The sequence below is a fragment of the Lutjanus erythropterus genome, chromosome 14, assembly GCF_056507025.1.
Source record: "Lutjanus erythropterus isolate fLutEry1 chromosome 14, fLutEry1.hap2, whole genome shotgun sequence".
In the NCBI taxonomy this organism is placed as follows: domain Eukaryota; kingdom Metazoa; phylum Chordata; class Actinopteri; order Lutjaniformes; family Lutjanidae; genus Lutjanus; species Lutjanus erythropterus.
The window spans coordinates 21,798,311-21,822,006 of record NC_139330.1 but is presented as its reverse complement, the minus strand read 5'-3'; the positions used below and the strand labels follow the sequence as shown (position 1 = coordinate 21,822,006).

Sequence of the window (23,696 nt, the reverse complement as noted above, 5' to 3'; positions counted from 1 at the left end):
TCTAGCAGTCTGTCACAATGATAAGTGTTTTTGTTTTTGTCTCACTATGTTTCTGTGAGACAAACTGGACCAGACTAATGGCATTACAGAAACCAGATTTGGAGAATTCACTCCGTTCATTGTGTTATGAGACTCAGGTTGCATCTTATACATTTAATCAGCTGTCTCCCATGTGTCAGACTGTCTCAAACACTGTTGATGGTATTTTAATGAAACTTGATGAAGGAATCCCACTGCATTCAAGCATTCACAAAATCAAAACTTTGCTTGCCAGAGGGGAAGCACAGCCTTTTCCTTGGGGGGGACCCCTTTTCTATCATTGAGAAAACTGACAATACCCAACTAAGTGTTATATTTTATGGATATTTTATGAATAAGAGTACAGAACAACTGATAAACTGTACAATTAACAACACGATAATTGCAGGAAGTTTGTGTAAAATTAAGTAGAATAGTAGTAGTAAGACTCATGTGGATAATTTTTGAGCAGATTATTTCCTGTGAATACTGCATCAGAGATGGGATTTACTGATATTTTATAAGTATTTTTTATAAAATTCTCTGTGAATGTTTTTTAACAATCATGCATACTTAATAGGTTTCTTTTATTACAGATTCTGTGGTTTCTTCTCCCTGATGCTTGGCCGTTGTTCTGTTAGCTGTTTGGTTGTTTTAACTGCACACTTTTCTAATACAGGATGAGGATGTTTCACAGAAATGTGGAGTGTCTGTGAATATAGCTTGTGTTCAGGTCTTCACTGTGAGGTTCCCGTGAAGTTTTTTAAGCTTAAAGGAGAAATATGTAACATATTTACTGTACTAAATCAGAAAATGACTACGATATGTCATCAGAGGAAACACATACATATACATATTTCTCCTTTAAATAAATCTAAACTTTAAAAATAACTTTCATTTAGTTTTCTTTATAGAAATGAATGAAATACTAAGACATAAGCCTACTGTATCTTTTTTTTTTTAAAGTTTTTTTTGGGGGGGGTTACACCCTTTAAAATCAAGGAGGCCTCACAATCTCCTGTGAAGCTTTAGTGTCCTCTAGAGAGGAGTTGCCCCCATCCTGAAAACATGTAAACATTGTGCCAATTTGTTAAAATAGCATGTTTGTTGTTTGTTCACAGCCAATGTCATTCTCCTTGTTTCCAAACTCCAGGGATGTCCAGGGGAACCGGATGTTGCCGTCAGTGAAAGACAACAGCGGAAGCCACGGCTCACCCATCAGTGGCAAGCTGGAGGGTATTTTCTTCAGCTGCAACACAGAGTTCAACACGGGCAAGCCTCCGCAGGACTCCCCTTATGGCCGCCACCGCTTTGAGGTTCGGGCCGATGTTCTCTTCAACCCCGACACCAACCTGTACTTTGGAGACTTCTACTGCATGTATACAGCCTACCACTACGTCATCCTGGTCCTAGCACCAAAGGGCTCCAGGGGAGACGATTTCTGCAAGCAGAGGCTTCCTGCGCTCGACATCACCAACAACCGTTTCCTCACCTGCAAGCGTGAAGAAGAAGGTGACGGCAGTCTGGTGTTCCACCACGCCCAGGACGTCATCCTGGAGGTGATCTACACTGAGCCTTTAGACCTGGCGTTGGGCACGGTGGCTGAGATCAGCGGGCACCAGTTGATGAGCCTGTCCACAGTAAACGCCAAGAAGGACCCCAGCTGCAAGACCTGCAACATCAGTGTGGGACGCTAAGAGAAGGCAGAATGTAGGAGAGGGAGGGAATGACTGGAGGTGACTGACCTCTACACACACAGGAAGTCCACATGTACTGATGAAGCAGACCAACACATGCATGAAGCAGCAGATTTAGACATGCACACCAACATATCTCTGACACCGCTCTGTACTCTCAAGAGACCATCATTCCCAAAGAAGAGTGGAGAAAAAAAAGAGGACACTCTGACACCTGCACCGTTGTCTCCTCATCTTAAAGGGTTACCCTAAATGTTGAAAACATACATCAAACTGAGCAATCTAAACCTGGGACACCGACAACACAGATCCATCCATCCATCCTGCAAGTCAACACTGGCGTACTGACCAAACCCTTTAACTGTACTAACAAACATGGGCTGCTTCGATTCAATTTCCTGTGGTTTATTTTAATAGGTTGTCCCAGATTTTGTTAATGACCTTTGCCTTGTTATTATTGATATGCTGTTGATCAAGTGTCCACCGTCTATGTGGACAAGCATTTTGTTGTTACTTTGACTGTTTGACGTTTTAGAAATGTTTTGTCATTCCACAGTAGACAAATTCAGACTTCTTTTTACCTCTGACTAGTGGCACAGACTGGTACTACAATTTTCTAGGGCTGCAGCATCAAGAGTCATCTTTCTTTATACCAAAGGTATTGCAAACCAGATGTGAAACCGCTGTGGAATCTTAACAGTACTAATGCAACAGCCTCTAAAATGTGTATTCACTGAGTCCTTGATGACCAAGTGCGAACTTCTTGTTAACTTGTGAACCTTTAAAAAAAAGCATGATGCAGTTCTGTGCAGCATGAGAATGAAAGCTGTCAGTACCTCTACCATTGCAACCTTTCCAGCAGCAGTCGCTCTTATTTTATTGTAGTCAGTGGAAAGAAAGAAAGTAGAACCATAAACTGTGTTTAGCAGAATAAATGTGAAAAAATATTTATTTTTATTGATACATTCATATATATATCTATATATAGATATAGAAAATTATATAAACCAGAAGTGCACAATGTCAAAAGCTCTGATCATTGTCAACAACTGCATTTAGGGGGAATTAACTTCATACAGGCTAAATGGGGGGGATAGACACAAATTTGACAGCAGATAGAACTTGCACTACAATGCCAATGTTCACCAACGTTCACATTTTTTTCAAAGGTGAACATGTAAATTGAACGATTTAGATCAACTATGAAATTCTTAATGCATATCATAGCACAATGTAGGACTACAAAACTGACATGCACAAACACGACAGGATTGTCTCATTGATTGCATTTAAGCTTACACCTTTTTTGCCAAGACAGTACTTTTTAAAAATGCAGTTTCCACATCAACTATGGATGACGCTGTCCAAAAATAGTATTTTGGCACAGAAAAAAAAGTAACAAAGTGCCATAATATAGGTACAGTATTCTTAAAAACAACTAATATGTAACTAACATCAAGTTGTTACAGCTCTTCATGAGCTTGACATAAATTAGTGCTACATAAAATACACTTGCTACATCAGGTTTATATTAAGATGCATCATGAATGACAAGGGATGTGTTTTCGGGACTTAAAAAACTCTGCAGTTGCCCAGCATTTAATTGAGATTGTCACCAATGTCCATCCGTTTTTCCTATGTAAAGTGCATCGACACATGAGCATGGCATGAAACAAGACCAGACCCGTCAGCGTCACAACCTGATTTTTTAGAAATGATTGAGTCCTGTTAAGTTTGATAATAGTCCCACTGTGAGTTAACTCAACTGGTCTTGGTTGAGTCCTGTTGTTTACTGAGCAGGGCCTCCAGTAGACGGAGCTTCGCTTTGAGGTTCTTATACTGGCAGTACTCCTCCGCCATTGGTCCACGGTCCTCCTTCTGACAAACCCTGTTAACAATACATGGAGGGAAAAAGATGCAAACAAAAGGCAAAACTTAAGTAGTTTCAAACAACCTGCAGCAGCTTCCATAACTGGTTGATAGTCCCTATGTTGCCTTACTCAGATAGCTTTGTACAGTGTGTATTGTAATCAAAAACTTACTGTATTTACTTTGGAGGACTAACATGTACAGTACAAAGGTTGTGTACAGTTCAGAGCAAACGTCTATCTCTTCGTCTCTTTCCTGAGCTCTCTGTGCTGTATTAACGTTAAGTGAGTGTGCATTACACTGTCGTACCATTACGATGGAATTTCTTTTGTGGATGTTTTTTCTTTGTTTTTCACAAGGCATTGTTGAAAAAAACCAAATGTTCCAAGTTTATTAAAAGACAAAATAAAACTCAAAAGCCAAGTAGTTTGGATGTGCGGTGTGTGTTGATTGTGTTTGTGTGTGACCTTTACCTGCCGGTCTGTCTGTAGAAATGATCCTCAAACTCTCGCAGCGCTTGGTGAAGCCTGCGCTTCTCTAATCGTGTCATCCTGAGGTGATCCAGTAATTCTTGTCTGTGAAGAAAAAAAAAATCAAAGAGCTTAGATAAGGGATACTCAACTTGCTTTGCCTGGGAGCCACATTTGCATATATAATAATGTCATTTATCAGAAAAAAAGAATATAACTTGTTAATTAACTTGGTATAAGGACTGACAGATAAATCTGATATTTTACTGCATATAATAATTGCAACAGTTACAACGTTTTAGTTGTAAATGCTTTGGTAACATTTGAAAGAGTTTATACAACATTAAATACATGGAACGTCTTCCTATCAGGGACGGAATAAATAGGATATTTTAGCTCTTTTTGGGAGGTTCATTTATATGATTAGAATTATCCTAATTTTTGCAAAACATTTGCTCCTCTTTAGCTCATAGTTTTCTTTCCCTGCAGATCTCTCTGTCTAATCCTACAGCACTCTACTCAGCCTAAAAGGCCATCACACAGAGATCAGTCTGGGTAATAACAGCCTAATGTAGCCCATCATACTAAACTGCTATATCTGTCCCTCCTTCCTGGGAAAAACAGAGCAATTTTTATGTCATTGTGAATTGGAAAATAGATGGAGGGCCATTCTGCACCATATTGGGGTCCAGATTTAGTCCATGTCACTGTCTGAAATATGTCCCCTTCCAAAAAATACTTCTAAAATACATTACCTACCCTAACTTTAACTTAATTTTCCTGTCATTCCTAACTAATTCTGAGTGGTAAAAATAAATTGGAAATCATACTGTAGAGCTGTTTATGCCACACACACACAAGCTGTACCTGGAAGCTTCATGCAGTGTTGCCATGGTGCTGATCTGTGGCTGGAGATGCTTCTCCTCCTCCAGCGGGGACACCAGAGGCGTTTCAGGCATTTCTAGGGAAGGCAGTTGCAACGGCTCGTCTGAAGACACACACCTGGGAGACTTGAGCCAGATGGGCTGCAACCTGGGGCTTCGCTGTTTGGGATGCTCTTCATCAGAGCCCTCCTCTTCCTCCTATGTAGACACACACACACAGGAATTACTTATCTGTAAAAGTAAACATCTGACAGAAGATCTATTAATAGATAGATTAATAGATCTATTCAGCCTGTAACATTGACATTGTATGCTATAATTTGTATTTCAATCATTAAACACTTGAAATGATGGGGGAAACCAACTCACCCTGAATAATAGTTTGTCTTGCCATAATATATTTTGCTGTATGAACTGAAATGTTTCACAATAGTTTGGTGTAGCTCAAATATTTGGCCATTAGGGGGCAGTGGAACAACACTCTTGTGTGGGCCAGTCATTTTTAAGGTCTGTTTTACCCTCATGACAGAAATAAAGTGGGTTTGTGTGGTTCTAGAGATCTCACGCCTCTCTACAAGACAGCCATCTCTTATTTAAAATTTAGTATTCAGTTTCAGATGTACTCACAATGGTCGTGATCACGGTTGCAGCAGCAGAAGAAAGGAGCAGCTGTTTGACGAGGCGGTAACGATCATAGAGAGGTTTCATCAGAGTCCGCTCCTGCTTCGTACTCTGAAGAGAAAAGAAGACACAAAGAGAAACACCAACAATTATTTGTGGTAATATTCAATAATATACATGCAAGAAAGAGAAGCCAATGATGCATTCAAGTAAAATATAGGAAACAAACATCTATTCTAGTCTTACTGGTCGTCCGTGCAGACTCTCAAAATAGAGCAAACACTTCTGCAGGCTGGTCTTTTCCATCGTCATCTGGAAATGGGACATCTCCTGCAAATACAGGCACAATGAAAACTGTTAAGAGGTGATCAGTCAGGGTCAGAAATGCACAAAATCTCCAAACTTTGTGTGAGATGAAAGCATTTCTGCAGTAACAACCTTAATGCTGTCGGGGAGGCCCAGCTCTCGTCGTCTTTCCTTCAGTCTGTTGGTTATAATGTTGACCGTTTCCTCCACATTTGGCTTTGTGTTGCTGTTGTTGTTAAGTTGCTGCAGCTCAGGTCCTGTCAGTGCTGCCTCCCTCTGGTCTATGTTGGTCCTGCATGTTTCAGCGGATGGGTTGGAGCTCCCCTGTCCTCCCAGCAAGCCTTCTCCTGATTGTCTCAGCTTCAGCTCTAAAAGAGGACAGCAGTTCAGAAAACAGTAACCATGTAAATCTAAAATGTGGACTACCCACTTTATACTTCTACTCAACTTTGCTTATTTGACAGCTGTATTTACTTTACAGATTAAGATTTTACATTAAAACCATATGATAAGTTTACAAAATTCAATGCATTGTCAAAAATTAAACCAGTGGTTCTCAACATTGTTGGCTAGTGACTCCTAACAAAAAAAAACAGACATTAATTAAAATAGAAGAGTAGTGTTCTTTTTTGCTACACAGGACTGTTCAGCTCAGATACTGTGCACACTTTCTCCTCTGAAGAACCTGGAGCTGAAGACATGTCCGCGCTATCTGGCTGTGACTTCTGTGATTCCCTCACTTTCATTTGTGTGCATGATGTTGGAACGAAAATGCAAGGAAGAGGTTACAAACATTGGCTTCACCAGAGCCATCCAACTGCAGAGGAAAACCCTCAGTGGGTTTGATTATTGCTGTGATGTCCTTCATGTACAAAACCACACTCCCCACTTCAGCTGACAGTGAGTCTATTGATTTACTGCTTCTATGTCCTCACAGTACAAGTTTGTTATAAGCTGCTGAGAAACTTAACATTACACTCGGCAAATTTGATTATTGATGTGATGTCCTTTTAACATAAAATAAATAAATATATTTCTTTTTTTTTTTTAATTCATGGTTTGTTGTGTTCTTAATCAATAATTTATTAATGCAGATGTTATGGCAATTCATTCAATTATGTATTTGTGTATGTCATATGTTATGTCAGTCCCAGTGCCCGTTTCTCTGCAGAATGAGTAGTTTTACTTCTACAACTGAAGTACATTAAGATAGGTCTTATAATGGAGTACTTTTACATTGTTGTATTTGTTCTTTTACTCAAACAGAGATCTGAATATTTCTCTCAAAACTGCAATCTCAAATTCCTGGGTTTGAGCGTGTAATTATGGTTATGTAACTGACCTTTGAGCTGCTTGCGACTCTTAATGAGTTCCTTCATCAGTCTGGCCACTTCTGGATGTGCTGTCTTGTCGTTGTGAGCCGGCTGAAAAAAACAAATCCATGTCAGTGACAGTCACTTGAGTACTTCTTTTCAGCTTCTCAAATGTGACTTTCTTTGCAATTATTTAGTCCTCTATGACAGTAAACTATTATACATGTACACTATATCAGTGTTCCCCAACCCTGGTCCTCAGGGCCCACTGTCCTGCATGTTTTAGGTGTTTTTCTGCTCCAACACACCTGATTCACATGATCAGCTCGTCATCAAGCCTCTGCAGAAGCCTGAAAACAACCTGATCATTTGAATCAGGTGTGTTGGAGCAGGGAAACACCTAAAACATGCAGAACAGTGGGCCCTGAGGACCAGGGTTGGGGAACACTGCACTATATGACCAAGGATCCACAGTGCATCAAAATGTAATCTTTCCAGTGCACCAGTAGAGGGAGTAATTCACTCTAGCATGATGTTTGTGGTTAGCATCCTCAGCATAATTTTAGAACTTAACAGGAGTAATTCACACAGCCAGGTATGCACACACAAAACAAATGAAAAAAATCCTTCCCTTGGCTCTGTGAGAGCTGGTCATCAGAATTTATCTAAAGCCTGAGCTTCACACCCTGAGATGATAACAGCCAGAATCTGGCTGACCAAGCAGCTCTGATTTCCTCCCTCACCTTATAGTGCTTCTCCTGTTCAAAGCGTTCCTCGAAGCGCCTGATCCTCTTCCTCAGGGTGTGAATGTGTCTGTTGAGCATTGAGATGGACACAGAGCCCTCATCTGGCTCTGTGTGGACACTGCTGCGAGCCCTGAAGGCAGAAAAGCACAAGACGTTCTGCATATAGTTCCATAATATAAAGGCCATACTCACAACGTGCATTCAGCTAATATCTGACATGGTAGAAATCCTCCACTCTGTATCTGTATGGCATTAGCACTAATATTTTCCACCTGTGAGCCACTATTCCTAAGTAACGTTAATAAGGAAACAGTTGCCTTACATGCGAATGTGCTGTGAGCATGGTGGAGAAGGGGCTGCATCAGGGTCGAGGTTGTAGCGCAGGCTGTGACTGAGGTTCGGGCAGCGCGGTGAGGGGACAGGGTTGTCGGTTGTCACAAAACGAGAGAGGAGTGGACTGGTGTGAGGGCCTGGTGGGCTCGGCAGGGTGTCGTTTCCTGAAATCGCCTCAGAAAGAACAGCAGCGGAGAGGCCAGGACTGGACTCTGATGAATGAGGAGACGGGGTTTGTACTGTGACAGGAAAGACAAAATATTAAATGTAGATCTTTAAAAATGATTAATATTTCATTTCAGTCTGTTAGATTATAAATGCCATTTTATTTTTGTGACCAATTTTTTATATTATATATGTATGCAGGTGTACATCGACAAATAACCTTGGTCAATAACATAACAAATCAGTATTCCAAATCACTGATAAATAGGTAAATGAATAAAAGAGATAATTATTTCCCCCCTTCTCTTAATATACTCAGAACTTAACATTTTAGTCATTTTCTATGAATTTTTAATATATTTTTATTTGACTTAATAAAAGAGCTTTGATAGGACAAAATGAGAGATGTGCAAGATTAAGGGGTAGAGGAGGGAGGGAGGTAAGAAAATAAGAAGTAGTAAGGAAGGGAGAGAAAGAGACAAAAAGAAGAATGAAAGGACAAACAGTTCTTTGCTATTCTAACTACTCATATCATCATTACACATCTCGTAACATCCTTCCTGGAAAAGATTTAACTTGGTCTGTCTGTGACAAACACAGTAAACAACAATCAACAATTCATGGTTTATATGTTTTAGCAGTTTTACTCTCTGTAGTTACTTTTCATGTTTAGCCAAAACACACATGTGGAAATAAAGTATAACTAGGATTTAAATGATAAAATCTATATAGATGTCTAGATATCAAAAGCAGTACATATTATTGAATATATGTATGAATTCATTGTGGCTGTGCAGTGACGCACCAGTAATAGCATCGCACCTTGGCTTGGTGTTATCAAGAATAGACACACCCAGCTCTGGGAAATGATGAGGCTCATAGCTTGTTGCCAAGATTTACTGACTGTAATTTAAGATGCACCAAAGGAACTAGAGCGGTGAGGAAGACGCTCTGAATCAAAACAGATGATGAATTAGATACTGTAAATAAAGGTACTGATATGGTATATGTGGAGTACGGCTATTGAACTGGCAAGGTGATGGGTTTGATTCCCAATGAGACCCTCCAAGCTTGAAGTACTGTACTCTCAGGTGCTTTGGGCAATTCCTTAAATAAATGTATGACAAAAGTAGTAATACTTGGCAAGGGGCTTTTACAACTTCCACATAATTTTCCTCTTTGCCCAAAATAAATATTTAACACTAGAGGTTCAGAAACTTGAATATTATTATTTCAGTATATCAACACTTAATTGCCATTGTCCTACCAGGCTGTGATGAGTCGAACATCTGCTGATCCTGAGCTGGTGGTGACGGTGGGGGGTGCAGGAGCAGCTTGTGGGTCAAATACAGACTCTGCTCTTTAGTAGAAAGAGGCTGTTGCTGGGCAGGTGGGTTATCCTGAAATTGGGGGTCCGCCGGTGGCGGCAGAGGTCCCATGTCAGCCTCCAGGGCTTGTAGCTTGAGAGAAGGACTCTGGAAACAGAAGCAGAACATGGCTTCAGGGACGCAGCAAGGCAGGGACGGGAGAAGTCTGAAAGATGTGTCGTAGTTTTTGCTGAGGGAGTCTTCAGCGGCTCTGGAATCCTGAGAAGTCGTGTGAAACCATTTTAGTCTCTCCTGTGAAAATAAATATTCAGGCGCTGAAGCGTGGTTGGTTGGGCAGAGAGTGGCAGGATGAGGTGAGATGAGTGGTTGCCTTGTCCTTCTAAAAAAGAAATGAGTCAATAGGCAGAATATAGCTCTATGAGCAAGCTGCTTTCGGGGGTGGCTGAAGCACGAGGAACTTCCCAAAAAACAATAGCAAATATTTAATCTTCAAAGAATGGTGGTACGTATTTTCAGCAATGCAAAAACAGACTTTCCTCTGCTGTAGCTCTCCTCAAGTCTCTGCAACGAGAAACTAGACAGCAAGGAAGGCAGCTAGACAAGAATCCCGCTGACTTTTGTCAGTCACTGAGTCAGATTCCTAACATGCATCAGCATCCAGCATGGGATCCCTGATGAGAAACACGCTGTAATTCTTTTAGCAGTATCGCTGCGAGTCCCAAATCACCTGACCCGCATGTTTGTGGGTGTGTGAGTGTATGAGAGTAGAGCTTGCCCCCATAAGTGAATCCCTAAATCCACATGGTTTCCTTTCCAAACGGCATTCCCGGCACTTCTGCTGCTGGACAGCCTCCACATGGATTATTCATCATGCACGGAAGAAGGGGGGCGGCGGGAATGCCGCTCATATCGGTGCGAGTGGTGTGGGTGTGTGTGCAAGGGAGGAGAGAGGTACTGTATATGACGAGGCGTTTCCACGGCAACATTGTCAGACCGAGCGCAGGCATCTATTTGATGGAACTGCGGGGAGTCACGTAACTGTTTGCCTCGGTATGAGTGTGTGCGTGTGGGCATGTATGCAGTGAATTCTGATAGTGCTAAAAAAAGACTTGTAATTGAGCAACACAAAAAACAAACAAAAATATTATTAAGTTTGGTTTTGGGTTCTTCTTTTTGTTCATTTATGTGCTGTGACATCATTTAGCATCATCATCATCAACAGCAGCAGCAGATAAGGGCTGGGCTTCTGCTTTCTCATCATTCTTAGCTGTTCATTCATAAAGAAAACCTGCTTTGTGCGTCACACAGAGGAGGTGGAAGGATGGACGGGAGGGGGGAGGAGTGAGGCTGTTATCACTGAAGCAAAACACCCACAGGCAAACAGGATCACATGTAGCAACACACATACAGGTGTGTGCTAGACACACGCGCACAAACACACACAATCACTGGAGGTATCAGCAGTCCTGTTGTCATAGATACCCTCATCCTAAAGAAAGTGTTAATTTGTGTATCTAAAAAGACTGCAGGGAGGGAGAACTTACGTCACGGCTTTTGTTCCTGCCTCTGCAATCATTGTGTCTGTCAGGAGAACCTCGACACCCCACTCCTCGCCTGCCCTGGAGGAAAAGACAGCATACGCTCTAATGAAGTCTCATTCCCAAAGCCCACTTATTGACTCAAACCAGCCTGGGCACACATGCAGAAACCCACATACATGCAAAAAGGTAGGTTACAATGACACATCTTTCAGTGTCCCGAAAAGCATTATATAAGTACAATGCATTATTGTTATTATTATTATCATTACATAGAGAGAAATCATATTTTTTTAATCTTCTTCAACAGATGCAGTTAGTTTTTCAGTTACAGTTAAAAAGACAAAGTCAAGATTAATATGTTTTCAAGGTTAATTCATTGTTATCATCATCCAGTTGTGGGACCTTTACAATTAAAAAGGGCATCCTGAGTAAATTTTGTTGATTACTGCTATACAAAATCTTCTTTTATTATGGGTTAATCTGGTTACCTAGTTGTATATCAGTTCTGGTGTCAATGCAGACTAGTGCTACAACTAAAGTTATAGATATTTATTTTAAATGCAAGATTTAAGTTCTATATTTTTTGGGTTTAGTTTGTATCCCAAATATTTCCAATAATGTTCAAACACAAATCCATTGTTTATTCAAGGTAATGGTTTGCTTCCTGTTAGCTATTGTTAGCTAGTTGCTAAAACTTCTGGGAAAACACTGGATACATCAGATACATCAGAGAGTGAGGAGGGAAGTCGGTGTACATGACTAAACCTGATGTCAATAAATCTTTAATATCAACTCCTCCATGAACATGATTTCTGCCTGCATTAATTCAGATAAACTTTCATCCGCTATGCTGGTGAAGATAGCACCTTCCATGATTCCACACTACTTCACAACATCATCAAACTGCACTCTTAGTTATTGTTTTAATGTGAGAAAAACCTCTTGCAACAGAATTTACATATTGTGCGTTTGACATGTTCCCCTTTTCCTCTGCCTGTGCTTAAAATGTAGCCAAGCATTCATATCACTTTTAAAAGACTTGTGTGTAGGATTTAGAGGCATCAAGTGGTGAGCTTGCACGCTGCAAACCCTCCGCCTCATTGTCCTTCCATGTTTGTAGGACAGCCTACAGTGGCTGTGAAATTTGCATGAAACGTGAAAGGCTGTAGCTAGAGACAGTGTGTGGTTTGTCCGTTTTGGGCTACTGCAGAAACATGGTGGTGCAACATGGCATCATCACATGGCATGGATATAAACGGCTCACTCTAAAGTAACAAAGACACAAAAATCTTATTTTCAGGTGATTATACATGAATATACTTATGAATATTATATTCCGTCTCTGCCAATAAAGCCTCGTAAATCCTACACACTGGACCTTTAAACTTTTTAGGTGAATGAGTTTAAAGGTCTGGCAGTGTTCTTTTTTTCTTTAAAGGTGAAATACGTAACACCCTAGGATTCAAAAAACATATCACTCAATTTAACTGTTATAAACATCTACTCCTTCTAAGATCATGAATGACTATTACAGGTCATTGACAGATGCTTACTCATTTGGTGAACATTCAGTATTAATTTTAGCTGCCTGTAAACCTAAACATATAAACTTATAAAACGTATGAACTTGAAACAGATGTTCTGCATCGGAATGGAAATTTCAAAGAAAAAAAAAAATACTGGCATTGTTGTTGCACACATCAGATTTTCAGCTTATCCTGTTTCCTTAATCTCTGATGATATAGCATGGTCATTTTATGGTTTAGTACAGAAAATAGACAGATTTCTCTTTTAATGTGCATTAGTATATTGCATTTTGCTACAGGCTACAGTGTTGGCTATCAGAGCCTGATCCTCTCTGGCTACACTTTTAATGAGAACCTGTGTAAATGATTTGGAGGTGGCAGCCACAAAGGCCTGTTTACCTTCCAGTCAGACACTGTGGTTCTGTCTTCGGTCTCAGCTTCCACGATCCATAGCGTGCTGAAAAACAGAATTCTGTCAACACCAGGCAAATTTAATAAAATCACATTAAATACCAGTAAAAAAAATCATAACAAATCTGTTTATCCCTCTGGCTCACAGTACACGTGATACGTTGGATCTACATTGTACTCTGTCTGTATTCATAATCAATGTAATATCAGATTTGCTAGCAGGCAGGACTGCCCAGTGTTTTGTGTAGTTTTGAGGCCAGGCAGTCATCTGGCACTGCCATTCAGGTTATGGCTACGTAAGACACTAATGAGCCATAACTGAGATGACCAGTCCTGTGGCTCTGTGGAGGCAGCGCACACAAAAGTCAGCGTACCACCATGCTAGGTCGGCCTAATCTAGCTCGTGTGCCCCTGTGGCAAGTCAGTGTTATTTGGACTGGAATCATATTAAAACCATGACTGTGAGCAGCACACTGCTCTGATAACCTACTTCTCAACTGACTGCAGGGCTGAGAGATGAGCTGAACTGAATGGAGATGCATGGAGGGGGCCAAAAACAACTGTAGCAGCAGTAATGAGATAAAATTAGAATGATTTAACTGCTCCAAAATTACAAACAGTATTAATAATTCTTCTCTTTGACTTCAAATTGTGTTTGAATCTCAGTTAAAATCCAAACAGATGGTTTATTAAAGTGTGGGGATTTCTATTCGACTTGAATGTTTAAAGCCAAGACCAATGGATGGTTGCTGCAGTCAAAAACAAAGCAAAGCAAAAACAAAGGAAGCAAACACAACTACAACAAAATGTCATCTTGTGTAGTCTTCATGCTGAAATCTTCTCCTCTCACCTCTCTGTGTGCTGAGTCCGTCTTTGGGTTTTGCTCTGTGATTCATTCGCTATGCAGCAGTCCGAAATAGACGATGACCACCCTGCATCTGTGCAAGCCTGAAAAACAAGTCTACGTCATTTTACCTTCCAGTCCCACAATGTGCCAAAAGATTTTTCACTTTATGTATAATTGTGCTTTGGTACATCTTTTAACAATACACACTTAACAGAATGGGTGACAGAATGGTGACAGCTGACTGTACTGTTTGTTTTTTTATTTACCACATTTTTATAGATCTAGAAATAAATGTAAGGTTGTTGTAACAGTTGGCACTGAATGATATTCACAGCTTGAGATGTTGAGTGCTAACAGCTGGAGACATATTTTAATGGGCTTGAGGAACTCGAGAGAAAGAAAAGTGTCAGTAAAAAGAAAAAAATAAGGGAAAATCAACAATACACACCGCTGAAGAATCATCTTCAATGGATGAGGAAGGTATCATTCCACTCTCCACCTCTTGCAATTCTTCCTCCTCTTTCTCTTTTGATATGGAGGACCTGTTGATAAAGAAACAGACATTATAGGTCAATAAGTCTCCTTTTGCTTTTGCTTATTTCTGTTGGGGGACCTATCCTGATTGACACTATTCCCTCTATCTATACTGAATAGGTCCAGAATGCTACCACGTGGGACAGGAGACTGCTCGTCAAACAATGGCATAAGAAGGAGTCTCTCTGTTATGTAAGACAGAATGGTATTATCTGAAATGGAAAAGATTTGTTTTGCTACATGAATGGTCCTTAAACAACACAGACCCATGGCTTAGCTTACTTCTATGTACACACTAGGGCTGGGTATCGTTTAAAAAATTATGATACCAGTACCAACCCAGTACCCTTAAAGTGATACTGAAACCAGTGGAATACTTAATTTGATACCGATTGGCCTTTCTGGTGCTGTAATCTTTCTGTATTGGTTTTAAATATGTACTATATATGGTTCTGTTTATTGTCATACGTAAATATAGTATGTGTGGGCTGTATGTATGTATATGGTTGTATGTGCATGTACATATATATATACTGTATAGATTTTGTATATTGCTGTTGCATAATATGCTGTTTGCTTTTCTGTATGTATATTCTGTGTAGCACTCTGTAATATTTTGAGGTGCTGCATGAATACAATTTTACTTACTTTATTTTAATTGTATTCCTTTTTCTTTTTTGCTAGTTTGTCTTAGTTGTCTGTTTTAAGTTGTATATGTAAATGTCCTTTTCTCCTTGTTTCATGTGTGTTTATAGTCCTATGTCTTTCTAAAATTCAGTAAAATACCAATCATAAAAAAGTAAGTAATTAAACTGGAAAGGAGTGACATAACTGTTTCGTGTGTATGTTTGAGTTTTGAGAAATACTGAGAGGAGGAGGTGAAGGGACGATTCTTATCTTCTCAAAATGATGTGAACAGGTACGACACCGCTGTTACCTTGTCAGATCATGTCTGGTGGCAACATCACCTGTGCGTGAAAACAGGAAAGACAAACGGATGAGACGCTTACCCTTGTGCAGTGGCACACGCCAGCTCCGGTGGCTCTCGCTGGATGCTTTGGGATGATGTGCTCCGGTGCAAGTGTTGCTCTGACCCTGGGTCAGCAGGGCAGGAGAGCACGCAGCCTGCCTCTGTACATTCACTGCTCCCCTCCAGAGCATCTTGGTCTGGAATCAGCCTTTGAATGTCAGTGCTGACGTCAGAGCTGGTTTCACAACCCAGCGCCAGAGTGTCAGGACTATGGAGAGACAGAAACAGACAAAGGGTGAACACACAGGAGGAGATTATATCCTTTACATGTAACATTCCGGGTTTTATTATGTTTCCTGTTTTATTTTTTAACACTACCTCTTGTGTCTTTTCAGTTTCCTGTGTTTTCCCGCCCCTCATCAACTGCACCTGAGGCCACTCACTCACCTGCCCCTGATTACCCTCCTTGCCATCCCTGTGCATTTATACCCCCACCAGCTCCACATGTCTCTGCCAGATTGTCTCTATTGTCTGTGAAGCTGCTTAGTGTGGTTATAGGCCTCATGTTTCCATTTGGACTTCGCCTATTTATTGGATTATAGTTTTGTGCCTTTTTTCCCTGTCTGTTTTTGTTTGCCTTTTTGGACTCCCTGTGTTTGCCTTGTTTTGGACTTAAGTAAAGACAGTGATTTTCATTTGAACCTCACTCTGCCTCCTGTGTGTTCTCTGCACCTGAGTCTCACTTCCCAGAGCTGTTACAGTACAATCTGGCCATGTCTGACTCAGCAGAGAACGATGCTCTCCGTACTGCTCTCCAGTCTCAAGGGCAGCGGCTGAAGGACCACGAACTGGCACTGAATAAATTGGGTGGCGGTGTTCAAGAGCTTCATGTACGCCAAGACGCCTTCCAGAATGCCATGAAGGAGCAGCTACTCGCACTCACAGCCCAGACTCAGCAGTTGTTAACGCTGCTGGGCAACCAAGCTCCGACGGAGGCTGCCCCTACCTCTCCTGCTATCCCTGCACCCGCAGCCATGCCCGATCTCCAGCCTGTCCTTCGCCATGAACCACGTGCACCACCCATTGAAAGGTATGACGGGGACCCTGAGACCTGCCGCTCCTTCCTGACACTCTGCTCCCTTACATTCGGCCTCCAGCCGTCATCGTTTCCCACCGATCATTCCCGTGTTGCATTCATGATCACCAACCTCACTGGGAGGGCACGAGAGTGGGCTACGGCTGAATGGGACAGACAGTCGCCAGTATGCCGCTCTGAGGAGACTTTTTCTGCTGCTTTAAGAAGAGTTTTTGGACATTCTACCCCTGGTCGTGAGGCAGCCCGGGGTTTGCTGGCTCTTAAACAGGGCAACAGCCGTGTGGCAGACCATGCCATTCGTTTCCGGACTCTGGCTGCTGACAGTGAATGGAACACTCAGTCCCTGTCCGACACATTCCTGCATAGCCTTGCTGACGACATTAAGGATCACCTCGCTCCGCTAGATTTGCCCGCTGACTTTGATGCTCTGGTTGCCTTGGCTATTAAGATTGATAATCGCCTGTTTGCAAGAAGAAAGGAGAGAAGTCATGCTGAAAAGAGAACTTCAGCCCACTGGGGGCAGTCCACTTCCTGGTCTCCTACCAAACGCCGTTCCTGTTCTTCTGGGAGCTCCGGTGAGGAAGTTACAGCGCCACCTGGGGAAAAGGAGGAACCTATGCAGGTGGGCCGCACTCACCTTTCTCCAGAGGAGCGTCAGCGCCGCTTTAGGGAGGGAAGATGCTTCTACTGTGGTCTCAAAGGACATTTCCTGGCAGCATGCCCAGTAAAAGGCCGTGCTCATCAGTAAATGGAGGGTTACTGGTGAGCAGAACTTTCTCTTCAAGACCCTCCCGTGCACTCACCCAGGCCCGTATTTCCTCTCCTGTGGGTTCCTTGGAGTTGGCTGCTTTCGTGGACTCTGGAGCCGATGAGAACTTCATGGACCAGGGCCTTGCTCGCCGGCTCCAGCTGCAACTCAAGCCTCTCCCCTCCCCCCTGGTGGCCCACGCCCTGGATGGTCGCCTCCTCTGTCACGTGTCTCTCCAGACTCCAGCTCTCACTCTCCTCATGTCAGCTAACCATTCAGAGACTATTTCTTTTTACATTATTGACTCTCCTGACCATCCTCTCATTCTCGGTTTTCCATGGCTAACTAAGCACAACCCGCATATAGACTGGTCTACTGGCATTATTCTGGGCTGGAGTAACCTATGTCATTCATCTTGTCTCCAAACTGCTGATCTCCCCAAGCCTGTTGACCCCTCCTCAGAGTTCCCTGATCTGTCTGGCATCCCTTCTGCTTACATGGATTTGAAGGAGGTTTTCAACAAGGCCCGCGCTACTTCCCTGCCACCTCACAGACCCTATGACTGCACCATCAACCTTCTCCCTGGAACCTCCCCCCCTAAGGGCCGCCTTTACTCCCTGTCAGCCCCTGAGAGGGAGGCCATGAATACATACATCCAGAGCTCCTTGGCCGCTGGCATTATCCGCCCCTCCTCGTCTCCTGCTGGTGCTGGATTTTTCTTCGTGGAGAAGAAGGACAAGACTCTGCGACCTTGCATCGACTACAGGGGCATAAACGACATTACTGTCAAGAACAGGTACCCCCTCCCTCTCATGTCATCTGCTTTTGAACTGTTGCAGGGAGCCACCATTTTCACTAAGCTCGATCTCAGAAATGCTTACCATCTTGTTCGCATTAGGGAGGGGGATGAGTGGAAGACTGCCTTCAACACCCCTAGTGGCCATTATGAGTACCTGGTGATGCCTTTTGGTCTTACTAATGCCCCAGCAGTTTTTCAGTCCCTGGTCAACGATGTTCTTCGTGATATGCTTAACCATTTTGTCTTTGTCTACCTGGACGACATTCTGATTTTTTCTAAGAGTGAAAGTGAGCATGTCCAGCATGTCCGGCAAGTACTTCAGCGGCTGTTGGAGAACCAGCTTTTTGTCAAGGCGGAGAAATGTGAGTTTCACCAGCAGTCAGTCTCTTTCCTGGGGTTCATCGTGTCACCTGGAAGCATCCAAATGGATCCCACCAAGGTCAGTGCAGTTGTTGACTGGGCAATACCCTCTGACCGCAAGCAGTTGCAGAGACTTTTGGGGTTCGCTAACTTTTATAGACGTTTTATCAAGAACTACAGCTCTGTAGCAGCCCCTTTGCATGCCCTCACTTCTCCTGGTTTTAAGTTTCAGTGGAACACTCAAGCGGAAGAGGCCTTCAATACCCTGAAGCACCGGTTCACCTCCGCACCCATCCTCTCCATGCCGAACCCCAAACTGCAATTCATTGTGGAGGTGGATGCCTCAGATGTGGGGGTGGGGGCAGTACTGTCTCAACGCTCTCTCAAAGACAACAAGGTTCACCCATGTGCTTTCTTTTCTAGAAAACTGTCCAAAGCAGAGAGGAACTATGATGTGGGTAACCGGGAGTTGTTGGCTGTGAAATTGGCCTTAGAGGAGTGGAGACACTGGCTGGAGGGGGCTGAACTGCCATTCCTTGTATGGACAGACCATAAGAACCTGGAATACATCAAGACAGCCAGGAGGTTGAACTCGCGTCAAGCCAGGTGGGCCCTGTTTTTTACCCGATTCAACTTCACCCTGTCTTATCGCCCTGGCTCCAGGAACACCAAACCAGATGCCCTCTCCCGCCAGTTTGAATCCGATCACTATCCCAGGGCCCCCTCTACCATCCTGCCCGCTGCCCGTGTGGTTGGAGCTGTGACCTGGGACATTGAGAGTGAGGTGAGACGAGCGTTGGAGGGGGCTCAAATTCCTGCCGGATGTCCTCAGAACCTTCTCTTCGTCCCAATCCCGTTTCGTCCACGGGTGCTGCAATGGGCTCATGCCTCCAGGCTGAGCTGCCATCCAGGGGTGAGTCGGACAGTCAGTCTGCTGAAGCAGCGGTTTTGGTGGCCTTCTTTAGTGGGAGATGTGGGGGAATTTGTCTCTGCCTGCTCTGTTTGTGCCCAGAATAAGACCTCACGACAGCGACCGCATGGGCTGCTTCATCCTCTCCCAGTGCCCCGACGACCCTGGTCCCACATATTGTTGGACTTTGTCACTGGCTTGCCCCCCTCTGAAGGTAACACTGTTATACTCACCATAATTGATCGTTTTTCCAAGATGGCACACTTTGTCCCTTTGGCCAAACTCCCCTCTGCTAAGGAGACGGCAGAGGTCATGTTATCTCATGTTTTTCGTCTGCATGGCCTGCCTCAAGATGTTGTTTCAGACAGAGGGCCTCAGTTCGCCTCTCGGTTCTGGAAGGAGTTCTGCCGACTGATTGGTGCCACAGCCAGCCTCTCCTCTGGTTTCCATCCCCAATCCAATGGTCAGACAGAACGTTACAATCAGGAACTGGAAACGGCTCTCAGATGTCTAGTCTCCCAGAATCCATCCCGGTGGAATGAACAGTTGGTATGGATAGAATATGCACACAACTCACTTCCCGTTTCTGCCACTGGTCTGTCCCCCTTTCACTGTGTTTATGGGTACCAGCCACCACTGTTTCCAGACCAAGAGGGTGAGGTTGCTGTGCCGTCTGCTCAGGCCCTGGTTCGTCGTTGTCATCTCACCTGGAGGAGGGCTCGGGCAGCTCTTCTTCGGGCCTCAGGACGCTACAAGAGGGAAGCTGACAAACGACGCACTCCAGCTCCTCGTTACCGTGTGGGACAGAGGGTTTGGCTTTCCACTCAAGACCTGCCTCTCCGTGTGGAGAGTCGGAAGTTGGCTCCCAGGTTTGTTGGCCCTTTCCCCATCTCTAAGATCATTAATCCTGTGGCTGTGCAATTACATCTTCCTAGGACCATGAAAGTGCATCCCACGTTTCACATCTCCAAAGTCAAACCTGTGAAGATCAGCCCCTTGGTCCAGACCCTCCACAGACTCTTTGCTGGGGTTTTATGAGACACTTGTTGATAGTCAGTGTATTACCTACATTAGATGCCAGTTCACATGCCTCCAATTTGGAGAAGCATCTGCACAGAAGATAAGCAATGAACTGCTTGAATGAATGATGTTTTAGCCACTTAAAAAAGGTCCACCTAAAAAATCAACATAAGTTTGAGTGTATATTATATTTTGAATATTTTCACCGCTCAAGTTTGCCATCAGACAGCCTTTTCTGATGGGAAACCCCTGTTACAGAAGCCAAATATCGCTCGCTCCAAAACCAACCAACCTGCGTAGGCGAAATCATAAATTTGAAATCTACTGCTGCCTCATTTTATTTTCTGTAATGGTGAGACTTAAATTCAGATTCACGGAAGTCACACAATAGCACAAGCAAACCTACAGATCAAGGCAAGGTCTGTGTTCTGTGAGGTAAAATTACTGATTTAATCTATAGAGGTTTCTCGTCAGAACAGGCTATCTGGCAGCACGGTAAAGCAGTGAAAATATACTACATATAATATACATACATACATACATACATACATACATACATACATACATACAAACATACATACATACATAAATTTATACTGATTTTTCTTTTAGGTGAACACTTTTTAAGTAGCCAAAATATGTTTTGTTGCTGACCCTATCCACAGCATTCATTGTTTAGCCTCCATGCTGGTGCCCCTCATACAACCCTACATTAAATAATCAGAAAAATCCCCTTAATACAATTTACAATACAACATGGTACATGTATATGTACATGTATAAACCATTTATAAAGGGTTAGAAAAAAGACAGGAAGAAGAAAATTCAATTGGAAAGAGTTATAGACAGAAGATGAGGTAATGTTAAGTAATATAAAATCTAAAACAACAGTGTTTTCAGCTGAGCTACAACTAACTAGCTATTATTTGCATTGTATATTAAACTGACGTTTATTTTCTCAATTATATGATTAGTTGTTTGATTCACTAATTAACTGTTGCAGCTGTAGTTTTAAATGTACCAATCTACGTATCAAATCATGACTCAAGGCTGGAATGTCCAACAATTAATCCCTAAGAAAGCTGCTGTCCACTGCATTAGGTAGCTTGGAAAAACAAACACCCAGCGGGTTAATGGATCAGCAGTGCTGATCTAATGCTACACTATGACACGTCTCATGAAGCTCTAATGAGCTGCTCCCAGCACAAACAAGCACAACTGATTTGCAGCGACGTGAACCAAAAACAGCCCATCGGTCACGTACTTGCTTAAAGCGGTGCGTGACTCTGAAGCTGTAACCTAAAGCAGATGGGTCAGTACAGCAGCAGCGAGAAACTGATGATAGCTGCTCAGGCTACTTGTCAAAGAGTGAGCCAAGCAAACAACAGCCTACATTATGAGCACAAATTAGTCCTGCTTTAAGTTTCCCTTCCTAAAACACCCTTCGTATCAACAGGGCTTGCAGAGTTGTAACAAAAACAAATCAAATATGTCAAATGTAATGGATAACTTGAAAAGACAGACAAAAACTGCAGACAACAGTTAGTTTGTGTGCAAGATACACAAATGAGCCCATGCTTCTCAAACCACAGATTAATTTGTTGGTAGACAGCATGTTATCTAGTTTTATGCATTATTCACCCCTCACTTGTGGAGTACTGTAGACCCATGGTTGTTGTCATTGATGCTGAAGCAGATGAGACAAGAAAACATCCTTTGCCAAAATGTCTAAACTTAGAGAAAGTCTTGCATCACATGTGACAGTGAACAGCTTGCTGCTTTGGAGGGACAGACAAAGCCAAAGACATAAAGAAAACAGAGCACAGATGTTGAGTGCTTGATGGTCAACAACACGAGTGACACCTGGAGGCGGAGAGCTGACCCAACTCCTTCATTTACCCATGCGCACACACACACACACACTTACAAGCAAGCACACACACATTAAATATAGTGGTTGACCTACATATCTAGACTTGACCTAAAGTAAATAGCTGACTTTGAATTAAATCTGTGCTTTTGAAATTTTATCTTGTGTGGCTGGTGAGAGACAGAAAACAGACACCTGCTTGAAATCAAACCCTTTGTAGGTATAATTAGACCAGAATCAATATGGACTGTGACGTTAGTGGGAAGCGCAGGGGTCAAGACGTGGCCAGGAGGAACAGCATGAAAATGTCAGACATGTTTGAAAAAAGCACAACATCCCAGTGACAAATCCCAGTCTGACATGCAGAGGCAAATAATCAATTCTTATATGTTTATGCCAAATAAACCTAAGTCAAACATTTTTAACAAAGGAGCCATGCAGAATGTGGTTACTTTTTCAAGATCCTGTGCTGCTGCTCTTGTAGATAATACAGAACAAAATACAATTTCACAATGCAGCATTTACAGTAGTCATTTAATCTGGACTCCCCCCATTTGGTTGAGGAAATTTAGTTTAGGCTTGGACAAATAGGGAATGAGGAAAATCTGTGCACCTTAAATTTCAAAGAATACATTAGATCTAGTAAGACAGACAGTTGGACTGATGCAGCATCAAATCTGAGCTGAACAGATGAGAGTGGGAAGCTGTTAGATGAAAAATCATTGGTATTTGTTTGCCTTTTGGGTTGTGTGCTACAAAAACAAATACTTAGAAGTGGTGAGAAGCATGGTATGAAGCTTGACATTTTTCCTCAGCAGGTGTGACAGATTTCACAGCTTTGAATCTCTGTGTGTGTAGGAGTGTCCATGTTGAAGGAAATGACCTGAGATGATAAGGCCACAGAGGGAGCCTGACGCCTTAGGTAAGAATTCCACATTCTACACAGCTGAACCTCTTTTTGCTCTGGGCTACATGGAGATATTAATAAAGTGTCTGGTTTTATTAAATAGGGTGAGGGCAAAACAGTCATTTGGCAGGTAGGCAGCTGGACTGTGTTGTACAACAACATGAGCAGTGGACATAAATAGAGCGTCGTGTCTGCTGGCATCCAAAGATCTGGACGACCACCAACCCTTCCCCATGTCAGCTGGGAAAGATGCACGCACACACACTGCACATTTAATGCCACCTGCTGGACCAGCACAACTACATCTACTGATGACTCTTCTATAAACAGACACGTGCGGGTAGTTTGGTTACAGTCTGGCCAGTCTGACATCTGGCTGCCTTCCTGCTGCCTATAAATATCTCTGT

The 23,696-nt window shown here is 42.7% G+C and overlaps 2 protein-coding genes across 4 annotated transcripts in view; one reads left to right on the top strand and one right to left on the bottom strand.

Annotated features, from left to right (window-relative positions):
- The window catches only part of LOC146315550 (phytanoyl-CoA hydroxylase-interacting protein-like), a 31,001-nt gene extending 28,508 nt beyond the window's left edge, over positions 1 to 2,493 (top strand). For all 3 annotated transcript variants that reach the window (XM_084735548.1, XM_084735547.1, XM_084735546.1), the window contains one exon: positions 1,172 to 2,493. In XM_084735548.1, coding sequence (XP_084591674.1) covers positions 1,172 to 1,715 — 544 coding nt within the window. In that variant the 3' untranslated portion in view covers positions 1,716 to 2,493. The remainder of the gene's footprint in view (positions 1 to 1,171) is intronic.
- A 153-nt stretch (positions 2,494 to 2,646) lies between these two features.
- LOC146315549 (protein FAM13A-like) overlaps positions 2,647 to 23,696 on the bottom strand; it is a 28,201-nt gene continuing 7,151 nt past the window's right edge. The window contains exons 7-22 of the mRNA XM_084736556.1: positions 22,161 to 22,199; positions 15,620 to 15,847; positions 14,524 to 14,617; positions 14,079 to 14,176; positions 13,217 to 13,274; positions 11,295 to 11,369; positions 9,690 to 9,897; positions 8,247 to 8,496; positions 7,922 to 8,054; positions 7,208 to 7,289; positions 5,998 to 6,233; positions 5,806 to 5,889; positions 5,566 to 5,670; positions 4,922 to 5,136; positions 4,058 to 4,159; positions 2,647 to 3,603 (exon numbers count right to left, since the gene is read on the bottom strand). Of these exons, the coding sequence (XP_084592682.1) occupies positions 3,477 to 3,603; positions 4,058 to 4,159; positions 4,922 to 5,136; positions 5,566 to 5,670; positions 5,806 to 5,889; positions 5,998 to 6,233; positions 7,208 to 7,289; positions 7,922 to 8,054; positions 8,247 to 8,496; positions 9,690 to 9,897; positions 11,295 to 11,369; positions 13,217 to 13,274; positions 14,079 to 14,176; positions 14,524 to 14,617; positions 15,620 to 15,847; positions 22,161 to 22,199 (2,134 nt within the window). The 3' untranslated portion in view covers positions 2,647 to 3,476. The remainder of the gene's footprint in view (positions 3,604 to 4,057; positions 4,160 to 4,921; positions 5,137 to 5,565; positions 5,671 to 5,805; positions 5,890 to 5,997; positions 6,234 to 7,207; positions 7,290 to 7,921; positions 8,055 to 8,246; positions 8,497 to 9,689; positions 9,898 to 11,294; positions 11,370 to 13,216; positions 13,275 to 14,078; positions 14,177 to 14,523; positions 14,618 to 15,619; positions 15,848 to 22,160; positions 22,200 to 23,696) is intronic.